Here is a 25,708-nt window from a genome sequence, read left to right as displayed (position 1 = left end):
CGGAAATGTGAGTCCAACTATTTAAATTTATAACAAATAAGCGTTTCAATTTCAATCAGTCACAATGGTCTGTTTGTTGTTCTCTCCGTTAGGGCAATAAAAATTCTTGTTTTCTGCATTAATTTTCAAATCAAATTTTATAACACAACCGATTGACTTGTTGTCAAAATATAAGGTCTTTTATCATTTCTTGTTTCAAATTTTATTTGTTTATTTATTTACCAACAAACTCTCAGCTTGCCTGTTAAATATAACCCGCGAATATATAATATCGATCTTTTACGTGTAATTCGTCGTGTAAGACATCTACTCGTTTTACTTTTGATGTGATAAATGTATTTATCTCACATTTTATGTTATATATTCATCGACATTCAACCCGAAAATGCAAACCAAAATGCTTCTCATCCATGTAATATGAGGAAAAAAAAAATGCCAACCACAATTTTAACACTATATGAACGAATCGAGAATTAATTTTAATTTATACTTACAACTCAAGCAATGGATTCAAATATTCATATACACTACAAACCGTCTGCCTAGTCTAGCCATTACATTTTCTACCTTCTGAGAGGTAGAATCAGAACGTTGAATTGAAAACAATATTTATCAGAAAATAAAAAGGTGTAAATTTTGGAAAATATTGCTGCAAATTTGTACGGTGGTGATAATCTATTTGAGTGATTTGTTTAATCTATACATTTTTCGACGTGCTATACATAACGTTCTTGCTGTGTGGATTAGATTCAAATTTTCAGTTGTAAGTGTATTTATGTGTTAACATGGATCCTCGAGAGAAAATATTCCTAAATTTAAGTCGATGATTTTCTTTTGCTATTAACGTGTTTTGGAATGGAGTGATGTGTATGGTAGCAAAAAATTTGTTTGCATGAGATTTACATAAAATAAATTAAATCGACAAGAAAAATGTAAAACATTATTTAGGCGACGAGACGACAAGTCTATTGTTAAATGGAATGTACGAAAATGTAAGGTGTAACATTGACAATTATTATAAAATATTATGTGGGCAATTGCGGATACTTTTACAAAACATTCAGATATATTTCCGCAATTGTTAAAATAATAATAGGAAAAGATGCATGTGGTTTTGAGCTTATCACAGCTAGAGATGATTTTTACAAAGGGCAAGTGTATGGCAATTTAATATTAAATCTATTAGCTATTCTGCTTGAAGTTCTATTACTTCAATAGTTTTAACATATCACTAACACAGGCACTATTTTTGTCGTTGTCGTTGATAAAAAATGGGTTCATTCCATTTTTTATTTATTGTTGGCAAGAGGGTTGGAAGTCTCCAATGTCTGTTTATAAGTCTTTTTCGTGTTGAAAAATGCATTTAGCTCAAAGTTTTGAAGTAGGTTCAAAATGTATTGCAAAAAATTCTACTGTAAAATTCTACTACTTCTGGTAGGTGTTAGCCTTTTGAAATAATTGCAAAATTAAATGCAAAAAATCCTAAGAAAAAATTAAAGAGTTGAATACATGATAAATCATTAAACCTTCTTTTTTTTGTTTATCTTATCGCTTAATGTTTAATTCAAAATCTTTTACTTCAGTTGTTGTAACGTACATTTTGCAATATAAAAGAACACCAGCTAAAGTTCATCGCATATTTTTGTCATTGTTGTCGGTAACAGATGATTAACCATTTCTTTTAGCATCATTTTCATAAACATGATTTTTCGGAAAATAACTAAATCTCATCCAAAGTGTACAGAACACACGAGTGCCTATATTCGCGAAAATATTTTCACGAATTTTTTCAAATTTTCACGATTTTCTCAAATTTTTGTGAATTTTCCTAAAAAGTTTTTTTTGTGAAAATTTGAGAAAATTCGTGAAAATATTTTCGCGAATATAGGCACTGGAACACACGGTACAATTGCCTTCAATTAAACAGGAGCGAACCAAAAAAACTTTATTTATTTTAAATTGTATCTGGTAAACATTTATTGCCGACCGGTTTCATCAGCTAAGCTAATATCATCATCGACTGAAAATAAAAATCTAAAAGTTAACATCATATTACTTATCGATGAACAAACCTAATACAAATAGATAGGGTCGCCTTTCATAAAGTCTTTCATTTTACCAAGCACCTTTTTTAATTTTGTTGAGGCTCACAGTAATTTAATAAGTTCAAGAAATATCTATAATCGAAACTTGTCGAACGATTGAATTTTTGATTATGATTTTATGACTCGACAAAGCATCGCCATCGGATGGGGTTTTTCTAATTTAACTTTTATCAAAAAAAATGCGAGTAATTAAATAAAAGCTAGAATCAACCGATTTGTATTTATTGAAGAAAGAAACCGTAACTCCTTGTTGTTGTAATTTCATTTTTTTTAAATGTTGCACATCCATATTAGCTGTTAGCTACAACCATCATCAGCAACAATAATTACAGAGCAATTTAAAAATTGTTTCTATCTGGAGATGCATGATGAAAGGCTTGCAAACATTATCAGACAACTCAAATCTCCACATAACATCGGTTTTATCGAAAAAACGTTAGATGATATTAAAATGCAATTTGCCAGTCAATAACCCTATAGTACAGATAATACAGTTGATGAGTACCTTCCAGAGCATGTGTTACAAATCTTATTAGCACAAATGTGTCAGTGTAAACAGATTTTATAAGCTGAATTGAACGAAGCGCCTCTTGACCATGAATTATAAAATTTTGGACGATTCTTTCACGGTATAGTGAAATTAAACGATGACTATACAAAAACTTGATCAGTTAAGTTACAATAAATGCGTGTTCATTTCATTAGTCATTTTTTTGATTAGGTGGTTCTTAATGAAAGGAAAAAACGTTCGGACTTAGCAGTTTTCAATTTTTATTTTATGTCTGGCGAATTCTTATTTTTCGTTTTGTTAAAAAATGTAAAGTAAGTAGCAAACAATTTGCAGGCATGTTATGTTCACGTTCAAGATGATGACAAATCATCATTAAAAAACGTTCTAGGCAAGTTCTGTTCTGGAAGCTACTTTGGGTGATTTTAAATTTGAAATTTCAATTTATATGGCGCACATATACTTTATTCTTTGACTCTCTGTTTACCGAATTGACCTACAGAACTCATCATTGTGAGATGCTTTTGACTTCTTTCGACAAAGAAGGTTCTTATAGGAATTCAATAGTGATCGAAATATGTTCGTTTGAATGGTATTTTTAAAGTAAAATTCAAAATTTACAAACAAAAACGTTTTGTCAAAACGTTTAAAATTGTCTGAATCGCGGCATAGCAAAAATAAATTTCTTTTCATTTACGTTTACAATCAACTTTGCTATAGAACCAGTTCTTATACGAGAGAAAAAACCTCAGCCTCTTCAATACAACACACTCAAGATAATATTGAAAGCCCTAGTCAAACCTTCGTCGCACTGCATTTATTTCGTCTTTCGTATATATACCCAACCCTATCAATTGCAATTCAATCTTAAGCAATAAAACGAGAATCCAGTTACAAACATCATTAAATCGTCGTTCATGTCTTCCATCCACTTTTGTTTTCGTTTATCAGTTAAAAATAAAAAGAAATATTGTAAATACGAGGCACGTATACCTAATAAAAGATGAGAGCAGAACATACACCAGGGCCAAGGTCGGAAGTAAGGCGCATCATGTACATGTTGTATTTTTACATTTAATTTATAATAATAAAAATGTACTCAGGTATGCATATAGATGCCCACAATTCTATAAATCTTTTTTTTTCCTTATTTTTATGAAATAAAGGTAAATGATGTGCTCTTTTATAATGAAATGTAATCAAAATTCTCCAGCGCGTTTTAGCATGGAAATATTATAAATAAAATATTATTCTTCCTGGCCAATTTGTATGTGTAAAAAGACATGTGTAGCGAAACGAATGTACGAATGACAATAAAAAAAAAAAATTTAAATAATCAAAGATATTTCCATAATGTTGTAAGTCACATTGGTTATTGCGGTCGGTTTTAAGAAAAATATCTTCTTATGTAAAGCATTCAAGAACTTAAAAATAAATTCGATTTAAATGATGTCGTATAAAAAAAAATCATTTTCCTTTATTCGGTAAAATTCTGTATAATACCACTCTCTCAAGACTCTTGAGTCAAGAGCAACGATCATTTAATGGCAAAGTTATTGATCTTTAACGTCGTTTTATTAAAGCATAACGTTGCCACATGAAAAACATATTTTACGCAGAAAGTCTGCGTTGAGAGTTAAGATTCACGATGGTCCACATTATTTTCATTATTTTTCTTTTATCGGTAATTATTTTTTTTAAGATCTAACAAACATCCTACTGTCCTGTGTGTAACAGAAAACAGCAAGATGACTTTTATTGCGAGTTGGTGATGAAACTTTTCGTTTTATTCCCTTGACTATTCAGTCAAGGGTCTTACGTCAGAAAATACGTCTGTTGTATGAAATGCTTGCAAAAAAAATGAAAATACAGAAATGTCTATAACGCTTGATGGAACGATAACTTTAAGTTTCAATTGAGGAATAATATTCATGACACCCGAGATGACACCAAGATGGGCAATATCGACCTAAGTAATTTAAAAAACTTTTAAAAAGATTTTTATTTCTGTTTTTTGATGGCTTGAGAAAGTTGAGAAAACCAATTTTGGAACTTTTGGTTTTAATTCGACGACGATCAACAGTTTTGGCGGTCAAGTTCGTAGCTGGACAATACCGGATTAATGATCTCAGATTTATTCCTAAAAGAATTTGTGTTTATTTTCTAGATAACCTGGGTTGTGCTGATTTGGATTTTTTTTGTTTCCTTCATTGAAGAATCAAATTCATGAGATCTGGTTCACAGATGAACAAAATCGATCTAAAGTTCTGGGAGTTCATTTCCGAAAGATTTTTTTCCTGGCTGATAACTGATAACTATATTAATGATTACCTGCAACATGCATTCTTTTTCCTAACTTTACTAACAGACTATTACAACAAGACCCCACTTCTTGGGTCGTTTTTAACTAACTGCAGCTCGTTTGGGCTTCTGCATCTAATTTAAAGAATGGATCTTTGAAAATAAAATAAAAGAATCTTTCAATGTATTTTGATAAGTTCATCATTCAAGTGACCTTACCCACCCATAAGATAGGACCTAGTTTCTTCATACGTGCACTTGAACCGTTTATTATATATGAAATTCTTATACACCATGGCGATGGGCAATGACCATGCTAAATTTGTGTTTTGAGAATCGAAGAATCGATTTTATGAGTCTTTAAAGAATAAAATTTTCGCTGGAAATGTTATCGCAGTATCAGAACAAATATTTTATTTCCAGCATAAATGTGATTGAAATGGTGATAACGATAGATTTATGCAGTCGAAATTGTGAAATAAAATTTCATGTGGTTTAGTGAGCAATCTTTCCATTTTGCTCTGAGAATAGCAAGCATGCATTCAACTTAAATTTAAAGAAAATATTTTCCGTTTCTTATACATCATGATCGTTTTGTTGAAAAATATTTTAACAAATTACAATGCTGGGTAGGAAAACGATCATTATGCAAATAAACTGCCTATAATTGCATTGAACTTGACATTCAAATTTATGAAATTCAAGACGTTTCTGTTTTTGATACAAATTGCATACTGTATAGCCTTCCGTGTGGTTGTTTTTTACGTTAACGCATTCTGTATGCAATTATGCAACAGATTATTGCATACATTTCTCATTAGCAGTTATACATCGCATGAAAAGTCAACAAATAAGTCATTTGGATCCGATGGTTCTCGTGACAGATTTTAACTTGGCGTTGAAGTGCTTCATTATTTGATGAATAAATTAGTGAATATTAATGAAGAGATTCAGCAACAAGCTAGCTGCATTGGCGAAAAGAAGTAAATTTTTTACTAAATTTAACTGACGACGACTGTATGTTAAGGCCGAGATATAAAACGGGAAATTATATTCGAGGGATTATTTTTTCTGGGTTTACCAATTGGAGTACTTTTTCCAAAAACTTTTTTACCAATATTTTTTCGGATATTACCGTTATAGGTGCATTTTATACGCTTACACGTTTGTATGTGGTAGTGTATAACGATCATTTAATTTTTTTCAATTGGTAATTCCAATACATGGCCATGGTAGAACTGATTTTTTTTAAATGGTAAACTTGGCATAAAATAGCGGTGATTAAATATTTATTCAAAAAACTAGGCCCCACCTCTTGGGTGGGTCATGTCCCTTGACTAACTTTTTTTTTCTATAATTCCAGTCTTAGTTTTCTAACCATTTTTAAATGAGGTGGTGTTTTTGAGATCACAAAATTAAAGTTACATGAAAAGGTGATGTCTCTTTTATTCAGAAAGCAGCAGTCATCACATGCTTCATTTTACTCATATTTATTTAATTTCCTGAAGAAACAAAAAGAGCTATGAGTTGAAGGTCCAGCGAGCGATGTCTTACTCCTAATATGAGTCTCCTACATAGTCTACTAAAAGCGTTGAACAGGTGGCACATTTCTTGCCTACCTCTTGAAAAAAAAACTCATGTGAATTACGGCCCTCGCTTCGCTCTGGCAAAATTCACACTCGTGCAAACACTTTAGGAACGAAAAAAATTCTTTTAAGAACACGATTTCACGCAAAAATTGTATATCGCAGATTACCAGTCCAATAAAGTCCAATGTTCGAATTTAACCACATGAATTACGATGCTGGTCGAAAACACTTAATATTTTCAAATCTGCGATTTTTGAAGCCTCTGAGAATTACTCGAGTTATCGTGTTATCAAGCAAGCAAGATTGTTCTAGACTTCTAGATTGTTCGACCAGAAATCCAGATTCACTTGCTCGTCGAATTTTTTCTGGAACCTCACTACTCCAATATTATCCATCTACGAACTTAAAATCGGGTAAAAATTACTTAAGTTATCACGATAACAAGGATCAGCGTCTGAGTATAATTTCTCCCATATCTTGTAACAACGATCACAAAATTATATTCACATGAAAAATCAATGTCTCTTTTATTTAGAAAACAGCAGCCATCACATGCTTCATTTTACTCAAATTTAATTTAATTTTCTGCAGAAACAAGAAGAGCTATGAGTTGCTGGCCCAGCGAGCGATGTTTTACTCTATTACGAGTCTACTATATTGTCTCCTAAAAAGCGCTATGAGTGTCAAATAACAGAAAACATACGCTATGAATGGAAGGTTCAGCGAGGTACGTTTACAACTTAAAATGAGTCTCCATATAGTCTACTAAATGAGCTGAAAAGGTGGTGTATTTCCTGCCTACCTCTTGAAAAAATATAACTCGTGTGAATTACGGCCCTCGCTTCGCTCTGGCCGCAAAGTTCACACTCGTTCAAGCATTTTAGGACCGAAAAAAAATCTTTTAAGAATACGGATTTCACTCAAAAATGGTCGTACATCCCAGATTACTAGTACAATTAAATTCCAATGTTCAAGTTTAACCACATGAACTACGCTACTAGTCGAAATTGATTTTTGAAGCCTCTGAGAATTACTCGAGCTATCGGTAAGCAAGCAAAAACTCTTTTGGGAAGTACTTCTTAATTGTTAGACCAGAAATCCAGAATTTCTGACAATATGTTTACAATTACTCCAAACTCACTACTCCAATATCATTCTCTGTCAATTAAAACCAAAATTTTGAAAATCGGTAAAGAATTACTCGAGTTATCGAGTCCACAAGGAAAAGCGTCTGTGTAGAATTTCTCCCATCTCGTTGCTCTAACATTATCCATCTGCAAACTTAACCTCAAGAATTTCAATCTTCGTCGAATAACACAAAAAATTTGAAAATCGGATAAGAATTAGGGAAGTTATAGCGGTAACAAGGAATAACATTCTCTTGAGAATTACTCCCATCTCATTACTCCAATATTGCCCATCTACGAACTTAACCTCATGATTTTCATTCTCCGTCGATTAAAACCAAAATTTTGCAAATCGGTAAAGAATTACTCGAGCTATCGAGTCCACAAGGAAAAGCGTCTGTGTAGAATTTCTCCCATCTCGTTGTTCTAACATTATCCATCTGCAAACTCAACCTCAAGAATTTCAATCTTCGTCGAATAACACAAAAAATTTGAAAATCGGATAAGAATTAGGGAAGTTATCGCGGTAACAAGGAATAAAATTCTCTTGAGAATTACTCCCATCTCATTACTCCAATATTGCCCATCTACGAACTTAACCTCATGATTTTCATTCTCCGTCGATTAAAACCAAAATTTTGCAAATCGGTAAAGAATTACTCGAGTTATCGAGTCCACAAGTGTACGGACGTTTTCTGTATTTAACGTTTTTTGTCAATGTAGAACATTTTCAAAATATCAAAGTGAACTTAGCGTTACGGACATTTAAGGGTATTTTCTTTCATAAGACCCTGACTTTCAGTCAAGGGAATTAACTGATATTGATCATTTTCCTAAGAAATGTTGGTCGTCTTGCATTTATTTAATGGTAATTTGAATAAAACTTATTATTGGTAGTAAAAAAAACCAAATAACGATCATCAGAGTCACAATAACTGTTAAAAAAATAAATAAAATTGGTAAATTAAACACTTTATAACGGAAAATTTAGGTTTATTATAGTGGTAAATCGTTATTGGTAAAAACATATTATTTTCATTGGTAGCTTCAAATTGGTAAATCGAAATGAAAATAACGTTTTTTGAATTAAAAATAACGGTGTCTGATCAAGTTTAAAGAAGTAAGTTTAAAGGTCATGTCGAAATTGATAATGGTCGTGTCAGAAAAGATAATGGTAATTCAGAAAAAATATTGGTATTCATATTATAAATAATCTAACAATTAATAAAATCTTAATGTTATTTTAATATCCAGCTCATTTTGCTTTATTTAACGTATTGGTAATGTAGCCGAAAATCATTTTCTTCAAATGGTAGTTCCAAATTTTTTAGAGTTTTCTTTTAGTTAATTTAATGACTTTCCCAAAGTTTATATTGTTCTTCTAGATTTTTCAATCGGTAGGTTAGAAGTAATATATGGTGCGTAACGCAATTGGTATTTTAATTGGAAAATATCGGTAATATTGGTTCGTTATATCGGTCAAAATAATTTTTAATATTGGTCGTGTATCATTTTTCTGTGTTTCGTATTGGTAAATTATACATATTAAAGTGGTCGTGCCTTCCATAGCCATTGGTAATCAACAAATATAATTGGTATTTCAATATAATTTATCGGTAAACTGAAGATTGGTAAATTCCATTTTAATATATTGGTATTTTCAGAATTGGTATTAGTGGTTAAATCAAGCGATATTTTAGGAAAAAATAACGGTATTAACGATTTGTCCGTAAAAAATAGTGGTATTTCGATAAAATTATTGGTAAACGGATAAAATATAACGAACAACTCGAGTTATAGTGTAAAATATTGGTAATGTATCACAAATTTCCTTTTTCGGCAATTGGTATTTAATTATTTTTCACTTAGTGGTAACTACTAAAAATAACATGAAAACTACGTAGAAAACAATGGTAGATTAAGAAAAAATATTGGTATCTTGATATTGGTTCACCGTATTAAGCTTAATGGTAATCTGTAAATATAATTGGTATTTGAATATATTTTGATGGTAAATCAGCCATCAAAAATATTGGTAGATAATCAATATTCATTCTTTTGCTGCTTTTATGTTAATTATTGATAGTATTGCATTAAGCAATCAAATTCTAAATAGAGAGTGAAATCGGATGGATAAATGTTCGTTTGAATTATTAAGCATCCAGCTTTTATACTCTCGTCTGTTGTGTAATAGGTAATCAACTTTCGGCACCCTGGACTTTACTTAATTAGTCGAGGAATGCCTCCAAATAAATTTCTAAAAATCCAAAACTGAATTCTAGATTTTTAGAAATTTATTTGGAGGCATTCCACGACTATTTAAGTAAAGTCCAGGGCGCCGAAAGTTGACAGGCCCAATTATTTTGAATGTGTTAATATTGTTTCACGTTATTAAACGTTTAAACGTAATGGTAATCTGAAAATATTAGAGGTATTGAGTATAATTTTGTGGTAAATCGTACATCAAAACTATCGACATTATCAAATTAAGGTGAAATCGTGATGGATAGTGTTAGGAATAAATAATAACCTATTGTAAAAGTAGCGAACGGTGTTCGGAAATAAGTTGGTCACTATCGGACAGTCATTATCAATTTTTTATGCCGGTCTCATCCGTTGTATCAGTGCTGTACTATAGCTAATAAAGCCATTGAAGTCAAAAATCAAAACTTAAAAATCTATAAAAAATCTATAGACTGTCGACGAAGCCTAGTCATGGACATTTTTTTTCTATCTAATCGTTTACTATAACTCTTACGAAGAATAAATAACGGTCTAACGACCCTTGCGGCACTGTGCAAGGTCTAAAGAGCCAGCGAAATAGCATCTGGAATTTTCCTAATTTTCGCGTATCGTCCTGATTCGCATATGCTTATTTTTTTAGTGTAATTCAACTCAACTCAATTCCTAATTTGCGTTTCGCCGTAAAGGCGTTTACTTCATTCCTGGGGAATTCAACCTTTTACGAAATGTAACGTAAAGGAGTTTGGCTCAGAACTCATCTTTTTACGAAATGAATACAAACTTTCATTGTATATAAAAAGCGTTGCACCACACCGAGCGATCCGGCCCATTGCCCCGGAGCGAAGCGGAGGGCCGCAATGCGAGCCGGGCGCCGGAACGGTGTCGGTAACTTAGGAGTTAATTTTTTTTCTCTCGCATCGTCTAATAATTAGTCTGTGTAACTTTTTTATACATCAAATTTAAATTTTTGCCGTCTATAATTTGGTTCTGTATTCGGATTTTCACGCAAAATAACATTGATAGACTTTTGTAATTCCTAAATTTCAGTTTGGATTTTTTTTTGCTTCGATTTGAATTTGCACACATGACCAATACACACAGATTCAAAAAATACACCGATTGCTTTCATCGACTTACCAATTTAAAATTCGAATCTAACACTTCCTTTGCCCACCTGACCAATTCAACACACATTTGATATATTCAAAAAATATAACGGTACAGCCAATAAAAAGTAAATGGTAAAGCCAACTAAAAATGACGATTTCCCACATTACCAATTACACACACATATACAAGTCAATGGTAATTCCTCACATTTTATCGGTATTTACTTTTATAATAACGGTAGTTATCATAAGAAATGGTATTTTGAATTTTTTATATTGGTAAAAAAAAACAGTTATAACGGTCGACAGCTAACTAATATTGGTACAAAAAATTTGTTATAACGTTCAACCCAACAAAATAAATGGTCGTTTATTACCATCCGATATAAAACGGGTAAACAAAAATTCTTACAAAAATGTTTATGTCTCAGTGCGATCAAAAGAATGCGTAAATGGTTTTTCATACATACATTTATGCACTAGTGCGTTAATTGACGTTTGTCAAAATGAGGAGCACGTTAGTAAATGGGAATTTTGCGCATATGATGTATTTCACATCTATTGCGCAAAACATCCCATTTACTAACTAGTTGCAAATAGTATTTTTCGTACCAAGACAGGAAATGACGATTTTTTCAGCACCAGTCCTAAGTTTTCCTTACGAGCGAAGCGAGTAAGCAAAATTAGGACGTGTGCTGAAAAAATCCATTTCCTGTCGAGGTACGAACAACGTTTTGTGCATCGGACAATTGAAATAGACAAAACACATCAATTTACTTGAAAACATACACACTTCACATTCACCATATTAAATTTAATCAATCGTATAGTCCTAGAAAAAATCATGTAATTCTTTTCCCGCACTATAAGTCGTAAAGAAATGAAGTTTTTTCCCGCACGATATATAGTTCGGGAAAAACTGACATTTGAAATCATGGCAAAATAGGTCGTATTTCAGTTAGCTTTTGTGCATCCGACAACTGAAATACGACCTATTTTGCCATGATTTTTCATTAAGAAATCTCAGAAATGTCAGAAAACTTAGGACTGGTGCTGAAAAAATCGTCATTTCCTGTCTTGGTACGAAAAATACTATTTTCGTGCTAGTGTAATATGTTTCAAACTGTGGCCTTAAGATGGACTGATGAGTATGTGGGGCCTCAGTCAAATTACTAAAAGATTAACCGATGGTTTGCAAATGAAATTATAATGTGTTTTAAACACTCACTGACACTTTGACCTTATCTACGCAAATGAAACACATTGCTCAATACGTTTCTGGGACCAAGACGGACACATAGAAAAGTTTTTAAAACTTTATTAAAAAAGTTTTGCATTCAACGAGATGAGCTCATAAAAAAAATTTTAAATAGCTTATCGTCTCAAGTTAGTAGACTAATTTAATAATTTTCAGTTATATTGATACGGTTGGGTCGGTCGGTTTTTTATTTTTAATGACGACAAAGCAAAACACATTTAGCTATTAAACGGACTGCAAAATTGTCTATCAAAGTTAGTTTGACGAAGTTTTTAATTTAAAAAATTAAAAAGAGTCAAGAAAATAAGGAAAGACATAAACTAACCATTTTCATGGTACAACAACCGAGTTAACATAAGCTTCTTGAAGAGAGTGAATTTTGCAACTAATAGCATTGCAACATCTGCCACATTTATTGAAACGCTTCATTTAATTTTATATTTTCATTTTCGAACTATGAACTTGCTTCAATGCAATGGGGACCGAATTTTATGTAGTTTAATGCACGCGTCTGCATTGCTTCAACAAAACGAAACAAAACAATTTTTTTTCAACTAAAAATATTGATACAAGCATAACTGTTGTGCCAGCAAACATTTTTTTATTGCCAAAACATCTTGTCTACTTCTGTTAACAACATGATGATGCATAACAACTTTGAACTTTTTTTTATACATTTCAAGAATAAATAGTACTTTTACCTCCTGTAGTACCCCAACATTTTCGTCTGGATTGCGTTTGTCGCACTTTCTTGCTTTGTTGGTCTCTTGGGTCATATAGCTATGCTGTCGGATTTTATCCGAGAAATGTCAACGATGATTATGTTGAATGTAACATTTTGCATTTGCAACGACATAAATAAATAGATTTGTCAGTATTATTAACGTTAGGTTGAGACATTAATATGTTAAAAAGTGTCTTTGTACAGATCAAAAGAAATTTAAATCTGTTATCGTTGACGATGACAAAAATAAGCGATAAGCATCTCTGAGCGTAAGAAGTAAAAGATTTGGCACTAAACGATATTGAAACAAAAGAAGTAACAGATTCAGGACTGCTTGTAAATAGTTAAAATCATTGCTAAACGATACGTTCTCCTTATCGTCTATATTGCTTGCATATACATATATAAATTGCAGTCAGAGTGTACCTCAGACGATTTCATTATTGTCTATTTCTATAATTAATTTTCCTCTGGGGTTTTTCTGTTGATACGGACAGAATTATTAATTTAAAAATTGCTCATCTTCCTCGACAAATATAACAAATGATTATTGCTAAAAATCCAACTAATCGAACATTTCAGAATTATATTTTTAGAAATGCAGCAAAAAGAGACGTTCACTCGCTAGAAGCCTATATTAATTGTTACAAGATATTATGGCTTCGAGCTATAATTTAGCTCTGCACAAATTGGCTATTCGACACTCGTTTCATTTCGATTTTATTTGTAATTCACATCAAGAAGTCACCAGTTGTATTAAGCGAAAAAAAATGAGAAAAATCTGTAGAAGCAATATCTAATTCCTCCCATCGTCGTTTGAAAAATAAAAATAAAAATAAATCGATTAAAATCAGTGTTGAATGTTGAGTTGATTGAACACTCTTGAATGATAAATTTATTTTGGAAAATTCTCAGGTGATTGCATACGGAAATTCAATATGAAATTCACACATGTTGTTAATGCATTGGTCATTGCACTCTCCTGCCACAATGATGTACATGGACAAGTAACATTTCTCGAAAAATATCGACCAGAGTATCGTATGTTTCGTAATTCGTTGTTCAATTTTATTGGCAGATCGGATAGCGAAAAATCATACAATTGGAATTACAAAAAGGGGGTAAATGACAATCGAATAAATGTTTTCTTAATGCTGAGTTGCATCTGCAATTGTTTTCAAATTTCAGAAAGTTCAAAAACCATTTCCGGAATCTCATAAATTCTTCTGTGATCCGAAGGGGCCTGGAAAGCGTAGCGATTCTATACCTAAATCGGTACATCAATTAACACCTGGTGATATCGATATAATTGCTGCTATGGGAGATTCCCTAACCGCAGGGAATGGTGCGTTGGCCACAAATATTCTGCAGGTGCTTATTGAAAATAAAGGTGTTTCCTGGTCGATTGGCGGTCAAAGTAAATGGCAAAAGTATCTGACTGTACCAAACATTATTAAAGTTTTCAATCCAAACCTTTACGGATACTCATTATCGGATGGTTACTCAACTGATAAACGGTCAAGGTTTGTACGCAATTGTTCCATTTGGAGAACGGTATGTTAATGGCGTGGTATTAAAATTCAAGATTCAATACTGCAGAAATCGGAGCGATGTCAAGAGATATTCCACATGAGGCTAAGGTTTTGGTGAAGAGGATGACTTCAGATTCTCGAGTGAAATTGAATGAACACTGGAAGGTTCGCTGTTACACAATAAAAATTCATTGAAGACAACCGGACCGTTTATGTGAATAATTTAAATTTTCGTTTTGTTTAGATGATAACAATCCTTATCGGACCCAATGACTTTTGCTTGGACATGTGTTACGCAAAAAATCCAGAAAAAACTATCGATTATCATGAAAGAGACCTGATTAGTGCCTTGAGAACCTTACGAAAAAACTTACCCAGAACCATGGTTAATTTAGTGACCCCACCGAGTAAGTAACTGAATTTCTTCAATAATAGCTTCCGATTCATAAAAACTAAACTTCTCAGGTATGAAAGTTATTACTGAACTCCGAGGAAAACCAGCAGAATGTGAATCTTCGCATCATGTAGAATGTCCTTGTGCCTTCGGATTCGCTTACAGAAACAAACGTCAATACTACTTCGACATTATGGAGCGATGGAAGGATGTTGTGGAAAAGGTGTCTCGAATGGACGAATTTAATGGAGAAGTATTCCTCAACAGCTTCGGTTAATTTGACAAAGCGTTATAAATTGAAATAATTAACAGGACTTTACTGTGAATAACCAACCGTTTTTGAAGAATGTCACATTTCCAACACTGCCTAACGGCAATCATGACTTTACGTACATGTCAATGGATTGTTTCCACTTGAGTCAAAAGGGATATGCAAGAGGTAATTACAATTTTTTTTATTTGGGCACAAAATTCACTCGATTTTTTATAGCTGCAAACGCTTTGTGGAATAATATGATGGAACCAGATGGACAGAAATCCACAAATTGGCAAAAGGAATTCACAAAATTTGTATGTCCTACTGTGGATCGACCGTATCTAGCCACAAAAGGAAATAGCTGACGAATCGAGCAAATGGCTTAGCATCACATTTTAGAGTTAAATTTTTCTATTTATTTTATATGTTAGACGAAACGAAAGTGTTCAATAAAATGTAAATGTCCTGCCGAGAAATCTACCTCGATTTGCGGTATAGTAACCAAATATGAAACCAGTTTTTTTACTCACAAGGAATTCAACAATAGTTATTTGTTCACTGAGGGAAAGAAAAGGTTGGAAATTTCATTTCAAGGGTGGTGTTTAAGAAAAGGTTGGAAATTTCATTTCAAGGGTGGTGTTTATGGTCAGAGCGTAGCGAGGGCCACAAGTCACCAGAGAAAATGAAATTTCCAACTTTTTTCCCAAGGTCAACACAACGGTTTTTCACAACAAATTTCCAGCTGAGGCGAGAAAATGACTATTTTGTCGCCTGTGTTATGAAAAAACTCTTACAATATCCTGGTTTAGTATATCGAAGATATAGATGAAGCTTTTGTCAAAAAACTTCAAAATCTATTGGACTGAAAAGCGATACCTCAAACTTGGAAAGCATCAATCTTTCATAGATTAATCTGGTTCTTTCATCATTCCAATTACTTTCAACTTGACACTTAAATCACATGCATATAACAGGTTGCATAAAATAATAAAAAAAGAACTTCTGAGTGAATGCACAATCCAATGTCACCTATGCGTAAATATCTAGCACGCATACGATCAAGTTAAAGTTACTAATGTAGTGCAGTAGTGTACACAACATTAAACATTATGTTCACACAGACTTTGGATCGTACATCGAAAAACAGAAAATGACTTTTCGTTAACCTTTTTCGGACAGAAAATGTATCACCGTTAACGTAGACTTCTCGACTCTGTATTTTGCTTGAACTGAATTCATGGGCTGGTCTACAAACGCACACTATTTATATTTATTGCAAAATGTCCGAAATCAAACTACAATTAGTGTCTTTGCCAAGGTGACTTTATATGTGTGCACATATACTGTTGGTGAGTTTGTGTTTTGATTGCTTGGTACATACCTCAGGAATGTCTTTTTGTACATCTCACATCTGTTGCACATCTCAAATGACGTACTTCTGACTGTAGTCTGATGAGCTCAACTAAACTATTTCTCATATTAGTCACATTTCGTTAGTTATCGATTACATTTAATTACCAATGCCATAAATCGCACACAGATCTATGATCAATTTAAATATACGTAGCAGAGGTGCCGATGCACGATTAACTAACTTACATGCAACGAAGGTAGATCAGTTTTGAAGAGCGCCTAAAGTGCACACAGCGAGTTAGCATTTCAGTGATTTTATATGTTAGAAAAAAGTTCTTGACGATCTGAAATTTACAATCAATTGTTTTAATAATTTAATGGTGTACACGTGTGATAAAAGGTGTCGTATTGACTGATTGTGGTTCTTTTCCATCAGAGTAGATACGTTTCAATTTATTTGAAAACATTGGCCCACTTATTCACTGATTGGTTTTCATATGGTTCTGGGTATATGCAGTCAAGATTATTGACAGCAAAAGCTGTAATTGTGGAAGTGCTAGTGCGATGAAGAGTCGACAATAAGACTGTTGTTAACCTACTTATCTTACAAAAAGAAGTCGATTAAAACTAGTACTTGAATCGATTTCTGTTTGAAAATGTCTGTACTTCAGATTTACTTCTTTATTCAAGAAATGTAGTACTGAATGAGATATTTTCAACCATGTCGCGTAGATTCATACATTTTTCACTTGCATTGAGCTTTAAATAAAAGTGTTCAAGAAGATGTAAGTGGAGTTATATTTTCGACAGTGCTTCAGAGGATACACTCAATATTTTTCGATAAAATGTAACACTACTAAGAAACCATATTGAACCAGTTGTATACCGAAACTTATTCGCTTTATGTAGCCTCATATAGTGTTGTGCACTAGGTATAGGTAGAAGGAGATCGCAAAGAAAAAGGAGAACGAAGAGAGTGTTTAGAAAAGTCTTTTAACTAAACATTATTAAATCATCGAACAATTATAACGTTATTCTACTCTGACCAATAACAATTTAAATAGTCCAGACTGTTTGCCGAACATTGTCATTAGACGGAAGACACGGTTGAAAATAAACAATTGACAAAGCTCTAATTTCGACGTAATAATATATTAGTCAAAGCAAAATCGAAAAATTCACTACGAACGACTTTGTCATCTGTTATAAACAACTACGACAAAAAAGAAAACAATGATCTATCATCCATTCGGTTTTAAACAGCAAAACGTGTATGTTAAAACAATTGAAGTAATAGATTTTGTATAAAACTTCTTAAAATACATCCATCAAAACAAGTAACAAAATCATTAATGCTATGAGTGATATGCTTTCCGTCTGTGCAAGATTTTATCAATCTACTTCCAGTTGGCAGCATATTAATTGTTTTCAATAATTTTCTTCTCGATTGTGCATCAGACCGTGAATTCGAAGATATGTTCAAGACACACTTCATTGTTATCGTCATTATTACTACCCACTGCAACTTTGTACATGGGCAGTCTACGTATCTCGAAACATTTACACCTTTATACAGATTGTATCGGTATTCAATGTTTGGCCTAATTGGCAGGAGTGATGGTGAATCGTCTTACGATTGGAATTTAAGAAGAGGGGTATGTCGACAGTTAATCATAATAATTAATTTCTATAATTCGTTCAAATATTTCATTAACTATAGAAGGTGCAACAGCCCTTTCCTGAGTCAAAGTCATTCTTTTGTGATACAAATGGACCGGGAAAGCGAAGCCATTCTATACCGCAGTCAGTACATCAATTAAGACCAGGAGATATAGATATAGTTGCAGCAATGGGTGATTCTCTTACGGCGGGTAATGGTGCGTTAGCAACCAATATGCTACAGCTCTTTATCGAAAATAAAGGTGTGTCTGGGACTATTGGTGGTCAAAATACTTGGCGTAAATATTTAACGTTACCGAACATGATCAAAGAGTTTAATCCGGACCTCTACGGTTATTCCTCGTCAGACGGATATTCTACTGACAAAAGTTCTAGGTTCGAGTTCGAATCAGTTAATCTCTCTCACTCGTAGTGGCAAAAATTTTAAAATGAATTTCAATCAATAGATTCAATGTAGCAGAAATGGGTGGCATGTCAGTAGATATACCACATGAGGCTGAGGTTTTGGTCAAACGAATGACTGCTGATCCACGCGTGAAAATGAACGAGCATTGGAAGGTCTAAATTATCGCTGTTGTAAATTTAACTGGAAAATAAAAACGGAATTCTTTCACAAAATTTAGTTGATAACAATACTCATTGGACCGAACGATTTCTGCCTGAATCTCTGTCAAACTAACAACCCCGAAAAGACAGTAGAATTACACGAAAATGATTTGGTTAAAGCTTTACGTGTAATAAGAGATAATTTACCAAGGACGATGGTAAATTTAATCACGCCACCTAGTACGTCGTTCAACAATCTATTTATTTGATTTGTCTATTAACTTTGCAAGAGTCTCCTCAGATTTAAAAGTTCTTACCGAATTACGTGGAAAGCCATCAGAATGTGAGATGCTGCATCACCTAGAATGTCCATGTCTCTTTGGATTTCGTCATCAAAGTAAAAGGGAGCAATACTTTAAAATAATAGAACGGTGGCAAAAGATTGTCTCAAAGGTCGCCGACATGGACGAATTCAACAGAGACGTAATAATTTAAACGGAATCTAGTCCTTCATTTTATTATAAAAATTATTTCAGGACTTCACCGTCAACAATCAACCGTTTTTAAAGAACGTCACCATACCTATGCTTGCGAATGGGAACCATGATTTTACTTACTTATCTTTGGATTGCTTCCATTTAAGTCAAAGAGGATATGCCATCGGTAACGTTAAAATTATTTATGACTGCCTGAGACAGATAGTAATAATTTGGTTTGAACTCAAAGCTGTGAACGCACTTTGGAACAATATGATGCAACCAGAAGGACAGAAATGGACCAACTGGAAAAAAGAATTTACAGAATTTATTTGCCCTACTTTTGACAGACCCTATATCGCAACAAAGAAAAATAGCTGACATTTGAACATCCAGATTTTATGACTCCATCAACTCATACCTGAAAACTAATCGTTTTATTAAATGCATTTCACGCGAGATTTTATGGGTTATTTTAATTGCGTATCGTATGACCATGATTCAAGCCTCAATAAAACTCAGAAATCATGGAAATGTGATAACTGTTCATAACGTTGTTGTAAATTACTTTGAACTTGACTCTCTAAAATATTCCTTGTATGTAGTAGCTTTTATTGCACTTCTGAAACTCCACTACCACGAGCGGGGAAATACAATAGTTGGTAAAATTATAATGTTATTTAGAAGACGGTACAGGTAGAGAATGTTTTCTAATTTGGTAGTTGTTGAGGTTTGTAATTGATTCAACAAGCATTTCGTTGAACAAATGAAAATCTAGATTTTCTGAATTTTGTTCAATCTTCAGTCACGCGCTCCCAAAAAGAATGAAATGCTAAAATGAAAAATCTAAATTTTTATTTGTTTAACAAATTCTGTGTTGAATTATTTACATACCAGAACAACTCCCAACACACAGAAAACATGTCGAATAAGAAATAAAATATTTTGTATCAATTTGTTGAATATATCAAAGGAAGTAGCAGATTTGGTAAATATATTGATGGCATGCGAAACATTTTGATTTCTTTTTTACAATCTGAATTTCGACCGACCCAATTCAGTAAGGGATTTCTTACGATTACACTCAGCAAATTATTATTGTATTTTCGCAATTCCGGTCCATAATCATCACCTTTCCATGCATCTATTTAATGTCGTTTTGAAGGTATTTATTTCACTGTATTCCCCGGACACAGTGCAATTTGAACTTTTTTTTCGCACGCAGTGCAATATGAACTTTATTTTTCGCACGCTAACGAACCTATTACCTTCAACGCAGGTGAAATTTTTATAAATAAAAATCTTGCATTGACCAGAAATCGAACCCCCGACACCAAATGCTTTTACAAAAGAATTTTAGAACAAAATGTAGGATATATTTTGCATTGGAAAGGTGAAATTGCGAAAAACGTTGTATCTACCACGGTAGGTATGCCGATATTTTTTTCGCACACGACGTCTTGTCGTGCTCGGCTTCGCCTCAGGTCGACAATCGATATCTAGTGCGAAAAAATACCTTCATACCTACCTTGATAGATAATAGTTATTTTCGCAATTCCGGTCCATAATCATCACCTTTCCATGCGTCCATTTAATGTCGTTTTGAAGGTATTTATTTCACTGTATTTATGGACACAGTGCGATATCAACTTTTTTTTCGCACGCTAACGACGAACCTATTACCTTCAACGTAGGTTAAATTTTTATAAATAAAAATCTTGTATTGACCAGAAATCGAACCCCCGACACCAAAAGCTTTTTGAATAGAAAGCAGCGACTATAGCCATTCGGCTATAGAGTCACACAATTATACCGAACGTGTTGTTAAAGCGTATATAGTAAGCATTGACTACTCGATTTCATTCAACGCGTCTCTTTACATCACATTGCAATGTGTTAGTCATTTGTGTACCTGTTTTGGACGATTGATTTTAGGCAATTTCGCGGATTGTAGGCCGAACGAAGTGAGGCTTACAAGCGAAAGTGCCTTAAATCAACCGTCCCAAACAGGTGCACATGTGAGTTTTCATGCAGAGGGCCGGAAACCCGAGAAAATTCGAAAAATTGCCCTCATTTTCGGCACCGAAGCATGAAAATTATAATGCAGCCTTCTTCATCGTTCAAATGAATTTCTGTATACACAAGAACTTTGGAACAAAATGTAGGACATATAGATCACTAAAATGACCGCTGGCGTGACGATCGACGGTTCGGTTTTGTGTACAAACTAATGACAACCAACTTTGCTTCTAATGGAATTCCCCGTATTTAGTTCATTTGCATTCATTTCAAAGAATTGGACGCACTCACTTATTCATTACTATGTGAAATTGTGAAGTTGGTTTCGATTAGTTTGCACACTTTTCCCCACCATTCCTCACGTTTCCGTCATCAGTTTCACTAAACGAAGAGATCTATTTTGCATTGGAAAGGTGATTATGGCCCGAAATTGCGAAAAACGTTGTATCTACCACGGTAGGTATGCCGGTATTTTTTTCGCACACGACGTCTTGTCGACCTCGGCTTCGCCTCGGGTCGACATCTAGCGCGAAAAAATACCTTCATACCTACCTTGGTAGATAAATTACTATTAGGAGATTGTTCGATTAAATGTAGATATAACGTACATGTTACATTGTCGAAATTCGATCAGCAACGTCACGTTTATTATAAATTATGTCTCGCATATCACATACCATCGCCTACGTGTTGTACCAAATTAAAAAGAAGCTACACCAGACTCTATATATAACCGCTTTTTGTGATGCTTTTCTAACTCCCTGTATACTCAGCAGGATACACAAACACCATGCCTTACTGTTGATGTAAATAAACTTGAATATGAAAGCGAAATGTTGGTTAATCACAACAGCAAAGCTTAGTCACTTGTTGAGAAGACTACACTTTTAACAATTGGTTTTCAACGAAATTTATTTAATTTCACCAACCATGCATTTGTTTGACTTTCAACTAAAACAGACGACAAATCTATATTTACAAAAGCGATTCAGGGAAAAACTGATTCAATTTGTCGGATTGCCTAATTCAAATCTCATCGTTTAATAACAGTAAATGGATCGATTTAGCTCAACCTTTGAATATATAATTTATGCTTCGTATTTGTTTACATGGCGTTGGTCGGATGCTATGTGTATTTGTTGTATAAAATGGGCCTCTAAGAAGGCAGAAAGGATTGTGGTGTGGTGGCCAAACTTAAATAACGGTAAATAACGGAACTGGACGATGTTAAAATCTCTCTCCATCTTTGTAAGTCATCTATCAAATTTCTTCTTCCTTTTTTTATTAATATTTCAACTTTTATATTTAATTTGATGGCAGATGGCTTCGTCCTACCCTTTAAAGCGTGCCACGAGTAAGTGCGTTTTTACAAATAGTTATTTACATGATAAAAAGGTGAAAAGTAAAAATTTCGTGTGAATTTTGTTGATCCGAGACGAAACCGACTCCGCTACTCTGTAATTGTTCTAGTCTCTTCCGAACTATTAATTAATAAATTACTTTCGTAATCAATGTAATTTGTAGATAAATTCTCAATAATTTATTTAATTACCGCTATAATCATCGTACACAATTAGATGACACATCAGTATGAAAGCGCGTTCAGTGTGGATACAATCAATTTCATAGCTTCTAGTGCTTCTAGTGTATAACGCGCTAGTCTTAATTTCTCAATAAATTTCTGAATTGAATAAAACACCTAGCTTTACGAGGTAGCAATTTAATTTTGCAAACATCAAATATAGTTGAAAATTAGAGCTGCAAGAAATATCAAAATTACGCTAATTTCTTTAGAAAATTCTAATTTCTCGATGTGGCTAATTAACCTATCACAGACGGCAAGCATATTAACAGTTTTACTATCTGATCTGTTACTTTGTTTGATCGAAGATTTTCAGAAATTGATTTCAGAAATCTCTTACTTCATTTGTTTTTAACATGCTTTTTGCAATATATATTAGTCAGAGTTTGTCGTTTATTATTACTGTCGTTGTCGATAACAGATGATAACAGATGTCTATGTTAAGAATTTTCAATTGAAACCTTGACATTGGAAATATCCACATTCATGACCTCTCTTAAATTATTGCGTTATTCAATAATAAATTTTTGGCAGACTTTATCTTACCGACTGATACTTAAAAGAAGCCTAACTAATTTTGCCTGAGGCACGTTTCCAAAGCTAGTTAAACCAATTCAAAATTCAAAGACGTTGATTCTTACGACTTTATCGTGGGCATTGTTTCTATATTAAAAATTTAGCCATCAATGCCATCAGTTTAAAAATATTTCAGAAATTCCAGCAAAAGTTGCTATGTACTGGGTTTATTTGTGAAATAAATTATTACATTATTCCTAACAAGAAGTTTATTTCGAATCTACAGTTGACATAATATAGCATGATGCATGTAGTTGCCTCTCTGTACCATTAACCGATTTATTATCTACATTTTTCATGATTACGTTGATCTTACGTGCAAAGAAATGTTTACACCTCATGTGATTTGTTTGGTCGTCGTCCTTTCGAACGTTCACTACACTCACGGACAAGCCACATTCCTCGAAACCTTTACACCACTGTATCGACTGTATCGTTACATAGGTTTCGACTTCATTGGAAGGACTGATGACGAATTGTCCTACGAGTGGAACTTAAAAAGAGGAGTATGACACTTTTTAGTAAAAGTTTCTGTAATTCGCCATATTTTTGTTTTACAACAGAAGGTACAAAAACCTTTCCCTGAGTCCCAACCATTTTTTTGTGATGCAAAGGGACCAGGAAGACGTAGCAAATATACACCAAAATCAGTACATCAACTGACCCCTGGGGATATTGATATCGTAGCAGCTATGGGTGACTCTTTAACATCAGGTAAATAATACAAGGAAATCATGCATCCATGTGTTAAGCTTTACATAAACATAAATTAATTCTACAGGTACCGGGGGCTTAGCTACCAATATACTTCAGCTTGCTATTGAAAACAAAGGTGTTACTACCATGATTGGCGGACAGAGTACGTGGCGTAAATATCTGACTTTGCCAAATATTCTCAAGGAATTCAATCCGAATTTATACGGCTATTCGCTATCAGATGGATATTCCACGGACAGAAGCTCTAAGTTTGTACATAACCATTTATTTTAGGACGAACGACAACTTGATATTTCCATCAATAGATTCGATGTGGCAGAAGTAGGAGGCATGTCCAGAGACATACCCTATGAGGCTAAGGTTTTGATCAAACGAATGAGTGCTGATCGTCGCGTGAAAATAAATGAACATTGGAAGGTTTGATATGTTGTTTGCTCATAATATGATGAATATGTGTGATATGCATGTTCATCAGTACTTAACATCAGAAAATTATGTATTGATTTCATAAATCATTAGCGATTTGCATGACAGAAATGTTGATTGATTTGGGAATGGATAGAGCTAACAAACTACGGTACTCTGTCAAATCTATTTTTGTTTAGTTGATAACTCTCCTCATTGGACCGAATGATTTTTGTCAAAACCTTTGTGTCACCAACAATCCTGAGAAGATTGTGGGCTACCACGAAAAGGATTTGATCATAGCCCTTCGAATATTAAGAGATAATTTACCAAGAACAATGGTAAATATAATTATCACTCCCAGTAAGTGAATCATATGTTTCGATCATTGTCCTATCAACATTTTTGTGGATTTTCAGATTTGAAAATGATTAAAAAATTTCGTGCAACGCCACTAGAATGTCATGCGACTCATCGTTTTGAATGCCCTTGTTTATTTGGATTCCGTTACGAGAGTAAGCTTAAGCGATACTATGACATTATGGAACGTTGGCAAGATGTGGCTGTAAAGATCTCCAACATGGACGAATTCAATAAGGAAGTATGAGCCTTACTAGATCTTTATGTTTAGAAAGAAAACTTTAAAAATGGTCCTAGGACTTCACTGTCAACGCACAACCATTCTTGAAGATGGCCGAACTTCCTACACTTCCGAACGGGAACACAGACTTTACATATATGTCCTTAGATTGTTTCCACTTGAGTCAAAAAGGATATGCAAGAGGTGATATTTAGACAATGAAGTTGTCAGATCGCAGGTCTAAGTGAATTGTAATCGAATTTTGAATTGAATCTGCAGCTACAAATGCTTTGTGGAATAATATGATGGAGCCCGAGGGAAAAAAATCGATTTATTGGAAAAAGGAGTTCACCGATTTTAAATGTCCAACTGTGGATAGACCATATCTTGCAACAAAAAACAATAGCTGACAATTAACGATACTTTGACATCTGTTTTGACGTTTAAACGTCGTCACGTTCGCTTAAATTTTTATTTTTTGAAGCGTGGAACGTTGTCGACGCATGAAATGTTTTTATATTTTTTTTCTTTTGGAGTATGTAAAGTTCTCGGTAAAGTTTTTGAAGCGTGTTTTTTTACAACTCAGGCGATAGTCATTTTCTCCCGTCCGCTGAAACTTCGGAAGCT

General features: G+C 33.5%; 3 protein-coding genes across 5 annotated transcripts; all 3 read left to right on the top strand.

The window, feature by feature from the left end:
• Positions 1–501: 501 nt before the first annotated feature.
• On the top strand, positions 502–15,649 carry LOC119074224 (phospholipase B1, membrane-associated-like). Its single transcript, XM_037180238.1, has 8 exons — positions 502–763; positions 13,881–14,086; positions 14,154–14,488; positions 14,551–14,662; positions 14,742–14,904; positions 14,963–15,144; positions 15,204–15,330; positions 15,382–15,649. The coding sequence occupies exons 2-8, from the start codon at positions 13,904–13,906 to the stop codon at positions 15,510–15,512; spliced, it is 1,233 nt and encodes a 410-aa protein (XP_037036133.1). The 5' UTR covers positions 502–763; positions 13,881–13,903; the 3' UTR covers positions 15,513–15,649.
• A 1,029-nt stretch (positions 15,650–16,678) lies between these two features.
• LOC119074223 (phospholipase B1, membrane-associated-like) lies at positions 16,679–19,933 on the top strand. Of its 3 annotated transcripts, none has more exons than XM_037180236.1 (8): positions 16,679–16,757; positions 17,959–18,155; positions 18,221–18,555; positions 18,627–18,738; positions 18,804–18,966; positions 19,028–19,209; positions 19,263–19,389; positions 19,453–19,933. In XM_037180236.1, the coding sequence occupies exons 2-8, from the start codon at positions 17,976–17,978 to the stop codon at positions 19,581–19,583; spliced, it is 1,230 nt and encodes a 409-aa protein (XP_037036131.1). In that variant the 5' UTR covers positions 16,679–16,757; positions 17,959–17,975; the 3' UTR covers positions 19,584–19,933. The 3 variants fall into 3 exon arrangements, with proteins under 3 accessions (XP_037036131.1, XP_037036130.1, XP_037036132.1); XM_037180235.1 differs by lacking the exon at positions 16,679–16,757 and adding an exon at positions 16,772–16,937; XM_037180237.1 differs by lacking the exon at positions 16,679–16,757 and adding an exon at positions 16,781–16,900.
• A 3,772-nt stretch (positions 19,934–23,705) lies between these two features.
• On the top strand, positions 23,706–25,494 carry LOC119074272 (phospholipase B1, membrane-associated-like). The gene is made up of 8 exons (XM_037180294.1): positions 23,706–23,885; positions 23,943–24,093; positions 24,161–24,344; positions 24,402–24,513; positions 24,702–24,864; positions 24,921–25,102; positions 25,159–25,285; positions 25,361–25,494. The coding sequence occupies exons 1-8, from the start codon at positions 23,706–23,708 to the stop codon at positions 25,489–25,491; spliced, it is 1,230 nt and encodes a 409-aa protein (XP_037036189.1). The 3' UTR covers positions 25,492–25,494.
• Positions 25,495–25,708: the final 214 nt, after the last annotated feature.

This window comes from Bradysia coprophila, unplaced genomic scaffold (assembly GCF_014529535.1).
Source record: "Bradysia coprophila strain Holo2 unplaced genomic scaffold, BU_Bcop_v1 contig_145, whole genome shotgun sequence".
Lineage (NCBI taxonomy): Eukaryota > Metazoa > Arthropoda > Insecta > Diptera > Sciaridae > Bradysia > Bradysia coprophila.
The sequence above is the reverse complement of the archived record's forward strand: the minus strand, read 5'-3'. Positions and strand labels throughout refer to the sequence as shown.

Coding starts and splice junctions, on each gene's coding strand:
- LOC119074224 (XM_037180238.1), top strand. CDS start 13,904: ATGAAATTCACACATGTTGTTAATGCATTGGTCATTGCACTCTCCTGC. Junction 14,663..14,741: donor AATTGAATGAACACTGGAAG/GTTCGCTGTTAC, acceptor CGTTTTGTTTAG/ATGATAACAATCCTTATCGG. Junction 15,331..15,381: donor TCAAAAGGGATATGCAAGAG/GTAATTACAATT, acceptor GATTTTTTATAG/CTGCAAACGCTTTGTGGAAT.
- LOC119074223 (XM_037180236.1), top strand. CDS start 17,976: ATGTTCAAGACACACTTCATTGTTATCGTCATTATTACTACCCACTGC. Junction 18,156..18,220: donor ATTGGAATTTAAGAAGAGGG/GTATGTCGACAG, acceptor CATTAACTATAG/AAGGTGCAACAGCCCTTTCC. Junction 18,967..19,027: donor AAATTTAATCACGCCACCTA/GTACGTCGTTCA, acceptor GAGTCTCCTCAG/ATTTAAAAGTTCTTACCGAA.
- LOC119074272 (XM_037180294.1), top strand. CDS start 23,706: ATGTTTACACCTCATGTGATTTGTTTGGTCGTCGTCCTTTCGAACGTT. Junction 23,886..23,942: donor AGTGGAACTTAAAAAGAGGA/GTATGACACTTT, acceptor GTTTTACAACAG/AAGGTACAAAAACCTTTCCC. Junction 24,345..24,401: donor TCCACGGACAGAAGCTCTAA/GTTTGTACATAA, acceptor TTCCATCAATAG/ATTCGATGTGGCAGAAGTAG.